Genomic DNA, 14,383 nt, shown 5'->3' with positions numbered 1-14,383 from the left:
TAAAGTAGTTATAAATTTAGTTTTTGCATTACTGGTATTCATATATCTCAGATATAAAATGACAATTGGATTGCTCCAATTTGTTCAACCGATCTGTCATTTACAAGTCTAGTTCAAAAGCAGGATTGGGTAGTTAATTGGTTAATCGTAATGTCATTTTAGTATCTGGGTCACTTTGGTTAACAAATAAGTAAAACTGAAATATCTATGTGAATTTTCATAAATGCTTATGCAGCAGTAGGTACCAACCAATACCAATAGTTATCATGCTCATTGAGATACATATTAGAAACCAAAGCATTTATGACTAAACTCGAAAGTTTATGTAGCGTTATCAAAATAAAACCATTTATCCATCATACATCCCTCGAAGTGAATGTAACTTTAAGCTGGGTGTCGTAAAGTCCAGTTTCCTACAACGAGGGGTAAAGTTAGTAATGGCCTATTTTGGCTGGCTTTCAGGTCAGGTGGCTCGTAACTCGGAGCCATTTATGCGACAAGTGTTTGTTACCGGCGATATCGAAGACGAGACCCAACTCGCCAGGCAGGTAAGACCTTACCATGCGGACGACAAAACACACACACCAATAAAGAAAGAGTATGAATTCGTAATAGTCCGTTACGAATTCAAACTCGAGTATTTAAATTTACAAGGCTTAGGCAAGGAACTCTTGGAGGATTTTTTTCAGATCACCGTGTCCTGAGGCCGACCGGACCGGGGACAGACTACATGCGAACGTAAATTTACAGACCCTATAATTCCCTTGTCTAGTTTGTGTGGGATGTGTTCGGAATTATTAATGTGTTCGCAGATCTTCGTACTTCGCAAGCGTGCTTCGCATGAGCTGGGCGTGCCTGGCGCGAGGTTCTATATATGCAGCTTGTCATTGAAGACTGTTGTCTACAAGGGACTGCTGACATCTAACCAACTATGGGTAAGTTACACTTATCATCTTATAAGATTGCATCAAAATCTCGCACGTCCACCATCTCTAAATTAGCATATTCTCATCTCTTTGGCATTTGCCATTTTCGTAACAGTTTCCGTTAATGTAAATAACCGATAAGGTGTGTAAGTATTTTTCTCAGTTCTGGTCCTCATGTCCATATTGAAGTTTTTTGTTATCCTGACTTCAATTTTCGTCATATCTAACATAAAAGACCAAATATGTATCCCTACTTTGTGTACCGCAGGAGTACTTCAAGGATCTGACAAACCCAGCGTTCACCACATACTTGGCGTTGGTGCACACTCGATTCTCCACCAATACCTTCCCCAGTTGGGAGCGGGCGCATCCCTTGAGGTTAGTTATTGATATTTTCGTATGCAATCATTCATAACTACCTATTCAAAGGAAATATAAACTTTCTGTAGCGAACCCTAAAGTTGTGTCGGTCGCGAACGCACACACACATCTTACATTTCGTCGCGATAAGTTAGCGATATTTTAATAAAAAACTAGCGAATGGCTGCGCATTCTCAGCGCATTCGCCATTCAGCTAAAGGTATCTAGCCTTACCCTTATATAGCTTTAGCCTTTAGAGTTGGGGAAAAATCACTTTGGCCGATTAGGATCATCACAATCCTCCTAGCGTTACATGTTTTCTCGTTGTTTTCAGGGTGCTCGCCCACAATGGAGAGATCAATACGCTGCGAGGCAACGTGAACTTGATGAAGGCTCGTGAGGGAGTGATGAAGAGCGATATTTTTGGAGACGGTATGCTTCAACTTATACCTCATAAATTCCCGGTTCTCGTCATACAAAACCAGTACATGGAGCATTTCCTACTCCTTACTCTAAGAACTATATAGAGCCTGACCCCGCTATAGCTTGACAAATTCGTACGTGACATTCCCATGGTCCATGGGTCGACAGTCAGGAGTCAGGCCCCGCCGCCCGCACACTTCACACCGCCCCCGCTGTCGCCCGTTCCCCGTCGCGCGCGGCCCATGCGAGTGTCACGTACGAATTTGTCTAGCTACTCGTATAATTCTTCTGCCAAGTTTTTCGTGGAGGTTTAAACTTCCGAGTCGGAGTCAATTGTACTAGTGCATGGGCATTCGAGCTTCGTTAAAGCTTGCAGCTTGTAAAATTATTAGTAGAAGACTCTTTAACTCAGACAGAAAGGGACTTCGCTCTTTTTACAACTTAAAACCTTTCACGAAACGGGCCCTAGGTAACTTGTGTGCTAGAATTACTTAAATACTAACAAAATAAAATAAAAATCATGGTTATCTACCTGCTTTAAAATAGAATACAACTTTTTTTCAGACCTCAAGAAACTGTACCCAGTCGTAGAACCCAATCTCTCTGACTCCGGATCCGCTGATTGTGTCCTCGAGTTTCTTCTGCACTGCGGCAACCGTTCTCTGCCCGAAGCGGTCATGACCATGGTGCCAGAAGCGTGGCAGAACGACCCCACCATGCCTAAGGAGAAGAGAGATTATTACCAGTGGGCTTCTTGCGCCATGGAGCCTTGGGACGGACCGGCGCTGATTTCTTTCACTGATGGACGCTATATTGGTAAGTGGTTTCAGCGGCAACCGTTCTCTGCCCGAAGCGGTCATGACCATGGTGCCAGAAGCGTGGCAGAACGACCCCACCATGCCTAAGGGGAAGAGAGATTATTACCAGTGGGCCTCTTGCGCTATGGAGCCTTGGGACGGACCGGCGCTGATTTCTTTCACTGATGGACGCTATATTGGTAAGTGGTTTCAGCGGCAACCGTTCTCTGCCCGAAGCGGTCATGACCATGGTGCCAGAAGCGTGGCAGAACGACCCCACCATGCTTAAGGAGAAGAGAGATTATTACCAGTGGGCCTCTTGCGCTATGGAGCCTTGGGACGGACCGGCGCTAATTTCCTTCACTGATGGACGCTATATTGGTAAGTGGTTTCAGCGGCAACCGTTCTCTGCCCGAAGCGGCCATGACCATGGTGCCAGAAGCGTGGCAGAACGACCCCACCATGCCTAAGGAGAAGAGAGATTATTACCAGTGGGCCTCTTGCGCTATGGAGCCCTGGGACGGACCGGCGCTGATTTCCTTCACTGATGGACGCTATATTGGTAAGTGGTTTCAGCGGCAACCGTTCTCTGCCCGAAGCGGGCATGACCATGGTGCCAGAAGCGTGGCAGAACGACCCCACCATGCCTAAGGAGAAGAGAGATTATTACCAGTGGGCCTCTTGCGCTATGGAGCCTTGGGACGGACCGGCGCTGATTTCTTTCACTGATGGACGCTATATTGGTAAGTGGTTTCAGCGGCAACCGTTATTTGCCCGAAGCGGTCATGACCTTAGTGCCAGAACGTGGCAGAACGACCCTACCATGCCTAAGGAGAAGAGAGATTATTACCAGTGGGCCTCCTGCGCTATGGAGCCTTGGGACGGACCGGCGCTGATTTCCTTCACTGATGGACGCTATATTGGTAAGTGGTTTCAGCGGCAACCGTTCTCTGCCCGAAGCGGTCATGACCATGGTACCAGAAGCGTGGCAGAACGACCCCACCATGCCTAAGGAGAAGATAGATTATTACCAGTGGGCCTCTTGCGCCATGGAGCCTTGGGACGGACCGGCGCTAATTTCTTTCACTGATGGACGCTATATTGGTAAGTGGTTTCAGCGGTTGCCCAAAGCGATCGTGACTATGGGGTCATATTGGTCATGGAAGCGTGAAAAAACGATTACAAAGTGCACAAGGAAAAAAAGAATGGTTACCAGTTAGCATCTTGCTTTATACAGCATTCGTTTTGGGACGGACCGGCTCTAGGTGCTTTAGGTACTCTTTGTAAAAGGCATATGTCGATATTGTCGATTTTACATTAGACGATCGCGATCGCATATTGCCAAATCGGATCTGCCCATAATAAATGAAAATCAATAAATTTGTTAACCAAATTAAAATATTATTTATTTATTACAGGTGCGATTTTGGACAGGAACGGCCTACGACCTTCTCGCTTCTATGTGACCAGTGAGAACATACTGGTGATGGCATCCGAAGTCGGAGTGTACGATGTTGACCCGGAGAAAGTCATTCACAAGGTAATCAAATTAATCTTTGTGACCGACGAAAGGAAGATAAGATACATCCATTTTTGTACGCAATGTTGATTTTTCTTTAGGGTTCCGTACACAAAAGGGTAAAAACGGGACCCTATTACTAAGACTCCATTGTCCGTCCGTCCGTCCGCCTGTCTGTCTGTCATCAGGCTGTAACTCATGAACCGTGATAGCTAGATAGTTGAAATTTTCACAGATGATGTATTTCTTTTGCCACTATAACAACAAAGACAAAACAAAACAAAATAAATATTTAAGTGGGGCTCCCATACAACAAACGTGATTTTCGCCGTTTTTTGCGTAATGGTACGGAATCCTTCGTGCACGAGTCCGACTCGCACTTGGCCAGATTTTTTTAAAGAATAGTCTAATAGCCGAATTCTATGAAATTTGTATTAAAATTTGTCTTTAATTTCAGAGCCGATTGAAGCCTGGTCGTATGTTGTTGGTAGACACCCACGATAAGAAAATTATCCAAGACGTAGAATTGAAGATGGAAATCGCTAGCAGCCGCCCGCACTCCCAGTGGCTCAGTGAACAGGTAACAGTTTATATCATTAAGGCCCACTAACAGGTTAAACCTAGAGTTACCATGGTAACCAGTACAATTTGACATTGGGTAAACGGTTTAACCGCTTAACCCCGGGTTAGTGGGATGGTGCAAGTGGGCATAAGTAATATTGAGGCACAATGTCATCAAAATCAGGCGTGGCTCACTCCGCGATTACGTAGCTTTGCAACAGGTAGCTACAAGTACATCCGTTCCACACCAATTTTGGTGGCTAGCCATAAGCCGCGCGTGGCGCTGTCGCCACCTAGCGGCCATATGTGTCCTAATCGTAACAGTTTTGTTAGAGAGTGAGTCTTCTGTATCTAGTACTATTTATTTATTCTGTGCCAAAATGTATTGCGCTGTTGCCGTGCTTCAAGAAGACTACTTAATTTTATAACATAGACAAGACATAATGACGTGATGTATGTGAACCTATCTGTAAACTCACTTGTTGGCCTGTACGTGTCCTCTATAATCTAATGCCTAAAGCAAAACAAAGGGTGTAGAGGAAACTGCTAGACTAAACAGACGTCTACAGATTGTTTTTATAACGAGATAAGTCCTATGATGAGTAGCTAAGGATGTTGCGGTACAGTCACCTGCAATAATATGTTACTCTTCGAAGGCCGCAAAAATATGTGACACGCTCTTACGGCTCTATAAATAAGATCGTGTCATATATTTTTGCGGCCTTCGTTGTGTAACATATTATTGCAGGTGACTGTACCAAATACTGGCTACCACATCTTATTCGCCTGTTAGAGCGTTCCACTACATTATCTACCGCTGTCCCGTACTAACTCTTTTCTGAAGATTTTCAAGTAGGAGTTGGGTCATTCCACCGTTTCGGGTGTTACACTTGAACTCATAAAATAAGGTTTTATTCGATATTGTAACAGGAACTAGGAGGTTATAACTATTGATTCATCTAGTACTTTGATAATATTTTCCTTTCCTGTCCGCACATTATTAAAGTATAAGAGAAATAACGAGAGAATCACTAAAAAGTAGCTGTTTCGGGCGTTACGCGAATTGGCCTATACCTTCTGACCATCAGTACCAAAATGCATAATTAAGCGAATTTTATCAAGTAAGCTCCAGTTTTATTTATGTCAAGTAATAATAGTTAGTATAGTCTACTGAAACACTGAAGTAACACTTAGTATCACTTCTTATTTAATTTTAATAAAATAAATTACCTGTTTCGTGTGTTACTCATGGTTCGTTTCGGGTGTTACGAGTACGAAATTAAGACAGATTTATACGAAATTGTGGCTCATTTTATTGAAATTATTGTCTTTTTAATAAATTCGATTAAAAATATAAGTAATAAATGCTGAATTATTTTAAAATACATTATCTTAACAATAAAAACTGTTTCTCGAAGATCTCATAATTATTTTTCTTTCGATGCGAATATTTCCGAAAATATTCACTTAATCAAACACTTGTTGATGGTGACACCTATTCATTTTGAAAGATCTATCCAACGACATCCCACATCACAGGATTAAATGCAAAAAAAAATTAAAAATATTTTTTTTGTACAGGAGCTACCATAAAAAAACATTTTTTTTTCGGTTTTTTTTTGTGACATGAAGGTTCGGTATGTTTTCTATGGAAATAGGTTAGTTTTGACTTCTTAAACCAGTTTTCATTTTTCAACCCTTTGGTAGCGTTTCTTATGGAATGACCCAGTTACCTTTTTTTCTGTGATAAAAGATCAAAACAATGCTCAGAAAACTGATCATTATCTTAAAACGCTGAAAAAAAAACTTAATACACAAATTAAAGTCAGTATCAACTATAATGTTCCTACAATATCACTTGTCAATTTTTTCGGCACTGTTTGTCTTCTCTGTAGTCCATCCGTTGTATCTTTTCATGTAATGACTGTTTGTTGCCATAATAAAATAAAATAAAAAATGCGTTTATACGGGACAGCCCGTGGAATGCTCCTGTTGCTAATGCATTTTCAACATTCTTCTTCGCATCATGCATCTTTTTCATACCTCTTGCCCTTGCCGGATGCATTTTATCATTATGAATATGGCATGTGAACTATAAGCATTATTTCACCAATGGCCGCGCTTGGGATAAATAACAAAACAACATTTGAAAAATCATTTCATTCTTTTTAGGGTTCCGTACCCAAAGGGTAAAACGGGACCCTATTACTAAGACTTCGCTGTCCGTCCATCCGTCCGTCCGTCCGTCCGTCTGTCACCAGGCTGTATCACGAACCGTGATAGCTAGACAGCTGAAATTTTCACAGATGATGTATTTCTGTTGCCGCTATAACAACAAATACTAAAAACAGAATAAAATAAAGATTTAAATGGGGCTCCCATACAACAAACGTGATTTTTGACCAAAGTTAAGCAACGTCGGGAGTGGTCAGTACCTACTTGGATGGGTGACCGTTTTTTTTTTGCTTTTTTTTTTGTTTTTTTTTTTTGCATTATGGTACGGAACCCTTCGTGCGCGAGTCCGACTCGCACTTGCCCGGTTTTTTTTTATACCACAATACAATGATTTTTCGAATGAAGTGTTTGCAGATACAGCTGGCACGGCAGAATGGCCAATTATTTATGTAATATAATGCCGTCATATTAACAAGTGGGGAGCTTCATAAATTCCATTAAATGTAATAAATATGTATTTGTTTCATCAAAAACTACACGTACAGGCCCCAATTTCACATCGGTGACAGGTGCGACAATTGTAAAGTCACTGTTGCTGACATCACATGCATCCATATGCTACAATTACCACTTACCATCGGGCGGGCCTTATTCCTGTTTGCCACCATCATTGTATTATTTAAAAAAACTTTATTATATCGGAAAAAAACAGATTTTTCTCTTGCGAAGTTTCTGACAATTTTGTCAAGATTTAGAAGAATTGTACGTAATTCTTGACAGGAAATGAGTTATAGAAATATCTGTTTTTTCCGATATAATAAAGTTTTGTTTAATAATACAATGATGGTGGCAAACAGGAATACAGCCCGCCCGAAGGTAAGCTGTAACCGTAGCCCATGGATGCCTGTGACGTCAGCAACAGTGATGTTTTACAGTTGTCGCACCTGTCACCGTGGTGAAATTGGGGCCTAAATAGTGTATAATCGTTTTCCGTAACGTTCGTTTTACTCGTAGTGCGTAATGGTCGTATTTTCTCGGAAACGTTCGTATTTGTCATGCTACTTCAGTCAAGCTCAGTACTTTTTGCACCGAGACTGACTGAAATAGCAAGCCACGTTCATACGTTTCCGTGAAAAGGTGGAAACTAAACTGCAAAACGTAATTCAAGACCAAAAAAAGTAAGACAATGTTGCCATTGCAATAATTTGTTTGTAAAATAGTAAATTCCTTTTGATAAATAATCACCCTAAGATAAATTATTAATTCGTAATTTTACTCCTACTATTTAAAAAAAAGTACTTTTGTTTACTTATTTTTACATAAATGCAAGACGCGCTAGTAAAAAGTGGCAACATTGTTTACTTTTTTTGGTCTTGAATTACGTTTTACAGTATAATTATGCACTACATCTGTACCATATTGTTCCATTGTCTGTTCTGTGGTAAAGTAAATCATATCATTATCATCTGATTTAATCGTCATTAAAATTGGGTAACAATGTTTTCTGTTCTCTGTGCTGCACATTGGCGATGGGATTATATTTTAAATATATTGTCAGATGGTGAGTCCTCGGTGTTTGTTAGCTTGGCCGTCTATATTGCTTGTTGAAGACTTGGCCTTCGCATTACGCGCATGACAATCTCAGGGTTTCTGTTATAAAGTTTGTGTTGTGTTTTCGCTGCGGAAAACTAGCTTATGTGTTTCGGTTTATTAGCTTTTTAATTTATAGTAGGTAGTTCGATTTTTAGGATATAACAGTTTGATATAATTAAAAATGTTTTTTTTTTCTACCAGAGACGAGTAGATAAAGAATCTTCCGTCCTTCATTATTTTGTAAAAAATAACTCATGGGAAGTCTCTGCTGTCCTACGTGTCTTGTATTGATTCCGTAACCAGCTATCTAGTAACTGGCAGCTAGTCAATAAGTTTACTTAATTATATCGCATTTACTCGTCTCTATAACTATCAAGTCCTACACATGGTGACTTGTATTCATGTTATGTTATATAATTGCAGATAACGCTAGAAGACATCCACAAATCAGTAGCGGCCGAGGCGGTATCCAACGGGGCCAGTGACGTCATCACGGGGCTCACCGACCGCCGCCTCAGCCTGTACGGCTACACCATCGAGACCATCAATATGTTGCTGCTGCCCATGCTGCAGAACAAGTGAGTGACATTATGACTAAAGTGTCATTCTATGGAACTTGCTAACTAATTATGTAAACAAACCGCCATATTGAAATGAGTACGCGCGAACGTTCACTAGGAAACAGGTCAAACCTGCAGAATACGCACGTGAAAAACCGAAATGTAGGTATAGTTCCGCTGGCCGAATATCCGGCGACCGGATACCGGATATTCGGCTGATGGTCAGGCCAAATATCCGGTATCCGGCCAGACAACTATCCGTTGCGTCTCTAGTAAAAGCTCATTAATATAGGCTTGATATGTAATAGAGGGCTGTTAAAAAAAACAGTTGTCGATCATTGACAACAACTTTGAACCTGATAGTATCGAAACTCATTGTTATTTTAAGTAGCTTCTCTTTTTAAATTGACGATCTATATATTTATTTTTTACAGAAAAGAAGCTCTGGGCAGTATGGGCAACGACGCTCCTCTTGCGTGCCTGTCTCAGTTCCAACCTCTACCGTACGAGTACTTTAAACAGCTGTTCGCGCAAGTCACCAACCCGCCAATTGATCCCTTCAGGTAAACTTCATTACTATCTGTAACTAACTAAAGATCGGTTTTCCTAGGATAGCGGTGCCGCCATATATTGGCCGTCTCCATACTAAATAATACGGCTAAATATCGATGTCGTAGTATTTGTATGGAGACGGCCGCTATATGACGACACCGCTATCCTAGGAAAGTAAAGCACAAGCAAGGTAAAAAGATAAAAGTGAGGGTCCTTGAATAGACACAAATAAATCTGACTATAAAAATGTGGTTTATTTATCTCTATGATTCTCTTCTAACCTTCAGCTTATTTTTTAACCATATTATTTCCAGGGAGAAGATAGTAATGTCCCTGCTGTGTCCCATCGGTCCTGTGGCCAACATTCTGAATCCGAGCGCGGCATTCACACACCGCCTGTTCCTGCCGCAGCCCATACTGTCGCTGCCAGACCTGTATGCCCTCAAGCATAGCACACACCGCGGCTGGAAGGTGAATATGCATAGTGTCCCTGCTGTATTCCATTGCTCCCGTGAATATACAGTCCCAGACTGTGGCATTCACGCGACGCCTGTTCCAGCCCCAGTTAATACCATCGCTAACTGGTATTTAAAGATAAAAATAGTGATGTCTTTTTTTACTAGCGGGAAATTTTGAAAAAATACATTATTAAAAATTGGGTAATGTACTCGTACGGAACCTTTCGAACGCGAGTCCGACTCGCATTTGACCGTTTTTTTTTAGCTGGGATGGGCCAACACGCAGTCGGAACACTAACGATATAATTATGGTCAAGCTAGTGTCGCTTTAGCAGGACTCTCTGATTCAATTTGGCATCTAATATGTCGATTACATTCCGCCTAAAACTACCTACGTGAAAAATCTAATTTATTTAAAATGAATTTAAAATTTACAGACAAAAGTGATCGACTGCACGTTCGACTATCGGCTCGGCGAGACAGCGCTGGAGCCGGCGCTGGGCGAGATAGCTGCGCAGGCGCACTCTGCGGCGGCGGCCGGCTACCAGCTGCTCGTGCTGTCCGACCGCGCCGCCGGGCCCGAGCGCGTGCCCGTCAGCTCGCTGCTGGCGCTGGGTACGTACCGTCCATCACACTGTTCGAGTACCGACTCGGTGAGCCGGCGCTGGGCGAGATAGCTGCGCAGGCGCACTCTGCGGCGGCGGCCGGCTACCAGCTGCTCGTGCTGTCCGACCGCGCCGCCGGGCCCGAGCGCGTGCCCGTCAGCTCGCTGCTGGCGCTGGGTACGTACCGTCCATCACACTGTTCGAGTACCGGCTCGGTGAGACGGCGCTGGGCGAGATAGCTGCGCAGGCGCACGTGAGCTCCAGTAAAATAAACTAAATGTAATCAAGCATGTCGACGACCGGTCTGGCCTAGTGGGTAGTAACCCTGCCTATGAAGCCGATGGTCCCGGGTTCGAATCCTGGTAAGGGCATTTATTTGTATGATGATACAGATATTTGTTCCTGAGTCATGGTTGTTTTCTATGTATTTAAGTATTTATATATCATATATATCGTTGTCTGAGTACCCACAACACAAGCCTTCTTGAGCTTAACGAGGGGCTTAGTCAATTTGTGTAAAAATGTCCTATAATATTTATTTATTTATTTATATCGAGATATATTTATTATTTAATAATATGTTTTTGTTTATAGGCGCTGTTCATCACCACTTGATCGAGACTCGTATGCGCATGAAAGTGGGCATTATTGTGGAGACTGCTGAAGCAAAGGAAGTACACCACATGTGTGTTTTGTTGGGTAAGTAAATTGTTTCACTCTTTTTATGCTACTAGTTTACACTGGGATGGGATGATGATGATGATGATTATTACACTAGGGGTATTTAATTTTTTTTTCCCATAAAATGTATTTGAAGAATCCGACCAAAGTATTGTAATACTTATTTTACTTCATTTTGTTCTATGGGCACCAAGCGGAATTCCATTGCAGAACTGAGATTTTGGTATTTTAGCAAAAATGTCGTCACTCTTATTGCCTAGGCAATAGAGTCCACCGCCGGGCGAGCGCGGCAAATCATTCGTCGCGCTCGCCCGGCGGTGCGCGAAAATCTACCCTGCAGCATTTAATTTACTTACTCGGACTCTATTGCCTAGGCAATAAGGGTGACGACATTTTGACTAAAATACCAATATCTCAGTTAGGCAATGGAATTCCGCTTGGTGCCCATAGAACGAAATAAGTACAAAGAAATACCTATCTAATGACCTAGCTCTCAACTCTGTTGGTTTTGGGACAATTTTGACGCATAGTCCTTTGTATTCAGGCTACGGCGCCGACGCTATCTGCCCGTACCTGGCCTTCGAACTAGCCTTCGCGCTCCGCAACGACCACATAATCGACCCCTCTATCACCGACGAGAGCATCTACAAGGCCTACCAGTGTGCCATCGAAACAGGCTTAGCCAAGGTCATGGCGAAGATGGGCATCAGTACGCTGCAGTCGTACAAGAGTGCGCAGATCTTCGAAGCCGTTGGCTTGAATGAAGATGTCATTGATAAATGCTTTAGAGGCACCCAGTCTAGGATTGGTAAGTGTTTTAACCTTTTTAACGTCTGACGGCGAAGGAATATGGCGTGCGCCCCGGACGCCAGGCGATCGCGTTTATTTAAGCAAACTTTACGGAGTTCCGGGTAAGTCCCTATTCGCGAAGCTGTTGGCTGTGGCCGTCGTTGGCGTCCTTATGATGACTGCCACAGCCGACTGTGGCGGTCAAAAGGTTATGGCCAGCCATAACTTTAAGGCGTTTCAATCCGCCATTGAGACCGGCCTGGCTATTCATGGCTAAAGGTGTTATTCCATCTGTCCAATTTCTTAGTCCAATGTCAGTGCGTCTCACTGCAATACAGATTGGACAAAGAAATTGGATAGGTGGAATACCACCCGAAAATGGGCATCAGGGGGCCGATTTTTGAAATTCGACCGCTCGATTTCGTCACTCGAAAATCGGTGGAAAACGGCGAAATACTAATTTTTGAAATACGAGCGATCGAAATTTGGAATCTAGTGGTACTGACCACTCGATTTCAATTTTATTAGTAGAATTTAAACGCCTAGTAGTGGAGATATCATTTAACGAAATACACGAAATCGAGTGGTCGAATTTCAAAAATCGGCCCCCAGTACGCTGCAGTCTTGAATGAAGATGTCATTGATAAATGATTCAGGGGCACCCAGTCAAGGATTGGTAAGTTTTAAGACCAGCCAACTCTTAGGTCTCAGGAAAGGCGGATGGACTCTGTGAGAGATGATATGAAACGAACGCAAGTGAATGATGAGATGACGGGCGAGAGAGAGGTATGGAGGAAAGAGACATGCTGCGCCGACCCCAAATGAATGGGATAAGGGCAAGCGAATGATGATTATATTTACACATGGTCTTAATTAATTATATATACAATTATTTACAGGTGGTGTAAACTTCGAAATTTTGTCGAAGGAAATATTCGAGAGACATGAATTAGCTTATGGTGCTTGTAAAGATGCTCTCGTTTTGCGGTAAGTTTACTTATTTTCATTGTGAATTTCGTTACATTGCGGTATTTGATCGATCGGTTGAGTTGAATGTTGGGTGAGGCTCAGTATTTGGCAAGGCAATGTTTAACTCACAAGCGTGTTTTCTCGCCGTCCATCTGAGTTTTAGTATTAAATATAAAAAATATAAAACGTAAAACATTCATTTTTAATAAACTTATCTTCATAGTTTTTAGGGTTCCGTACCCTAAGAACCGGGTACCGTAAAAACGGGACTCTATTACTAAGCTTCGCTGTCCGTCTGTCTGTCATCAGGCTGTAACTCGAGAACCGTGATAGCTAGACAGTTGAAATTTTCACAGATGATGCATTTCTGTTGCCACTATAACAACAAATACTAAAAACAAAATTAAATAAATATAAGTGGGGCTCAAATACAACAAACGTGATTTTTTTTGTCGTTTTATGCGTAATGGTATGGAACCCTTCGTGCGCGACTCCGACTCGCACTTGGCCGGTTATTTTTGTTTCGCCTGCGTATTTTAGAATGAAACGATCGTATTTTCAGGAACCCCGGGCACTACCACTGGCGGGCGGGCGGCGAGAAGCACATCAACGACCCCATGTCCGTCGCCAACCTGCAGGAGGCCGTCGCCAACAAGAGCTCCTCCGCCTACGACAAGTTCAGGTTAGCGACACTACTACACACCCACACCTACCACATTCATTACCGACTAGATAAAAAAAAAATGTATACGGTCAATTGACGTTATAAGTGGATGATCAGTTCAGCGGCTTACCTCCTTAAGGGTGGTATTCCACCTGTCCTATTTCTATGTCCAAACTTGTGGGAAGATGAGAGACGATCTTCGTTTTTTAGGGTTCCGTACCAAAAGGGTAAAAACGGAATCCTATTACTAAGACTCTGCTGTCCGTCTGTCTGTCACCAGGCTGTGACTCATGAACCGTAATAGCTAGAGAGTTAAAATTTTCACAGATGATGTATTTCTGTTGCCGCAAATATTAAAAAAAGTACGGGACCCTCGGTGGGCGAGTCCGACTCGCACTTGTCCGGTACTCTTACTGAAAGATACATAAGACTATCCCGTTCTGTCAGTGAACCACTCATGCCCGATCCAGTTTAATACTAGATTCATGTTTGAACATGTTTCAGGGAGAGCACGCTGGAGTCGGTCCGCGCGTGCACTCTGCGCGGGCAGCTGGAGCTGGTGAAGCTGGATGAGCCCATCCCGCTGGCCGAGGTGGAGCCCGCCTCGGAGATCGTCAAGCGATTCGCCACCGGTAACACTCATCGTTTAGATACCATCCACAAGCAAAATATGTAGCAGTTTAATTATCTAAAGATCGGTTTTCCTAGGATAGCGGTGCCGGCTGCCGGTGGCGGCCGTGTCTATACTAAA

General features: G+C 42.7%; 1 protein-coding gene across 1 annotated transcript in view; it reads left to right on the top strand.

The window, feature by feature from the left end:
- LOC134665860 (uncharacterized) overlaps nt 1-14,383 on the top strand; it is an 89,499-nt gene that overhangs the window by 35,910 nt on the left and 39,206 nt on the right. Inside the window, exons 5-20 of the mRNA XM_063522893.1 lie at nt 463-548; nt 813-935; nt 1,195-1,304; nt 1,621-1,718; nt 2,274-2,525; nt 3,925-4,046; nt 4,483-4,605; nt 8,778-8,932; nt 9,349-9,477; nt 9,781-9,937; nt 10,362-10,539; nt 11,124-11,228; nt 11,755-12,018; nt 12,899-12,986; nt 13,531-13,650; nt 14,137-14,264. Of these exons, the coding sequence (XP_063378963.1) occupies nt 463-548; nt 813-935; nt 1,195-1,304; nt 1,621-1,718; nt 2,274-2,525; nt 3,925-4,046; nt 4,483-4,605; nt 8,778-8,932; nt 9,349-9,477; nt 9,781-9,937; nt 10,362-10,539; nt 11,124-11,228; nt 11,755-12,018; nt 12,899-12,986; nt 13,531-13,650; nt 14,137-14,264 (2,238 nt within the window). The remainder of the gene's footprint in view (nt 1-462; nt 549-812; nt 936-1,194; nt 1,305-1,620; nt 1,719-2,273; nt 2,526-3,924; nt 4,047-4,482; nt 4,606-8,777; nt 8,933-9,348; nt 9,478-9,780; nt 9,938-10,361; nt 10,540-11,123; nt 11,229-11,754; nt 12,019-12,898; nt 12,987-13,530; nt 13,651-14,136; nt 14,265-14,383) is intronic.

The sequence above is a fragment of the Cydia fagiglandana genome, chromosome 7, assembly GCF_963556715.1.
Source record: "Cydia fagiglandana chromosome 7, ilCydFagi1.1, whole genome shotgun sequence".
NCBI classification, from domain to species: Eukaryota; Metazoa; Arthropoda; class Insecta; order Lepidoptera; family Tortricidae; genus Cydia; species Cydia fagiglandana.
The sequence above is the reverse complement of the archived record's forward strand: the minus strand, read 5'-3'. Positions and strand labels throughout refer to the sequence as shown.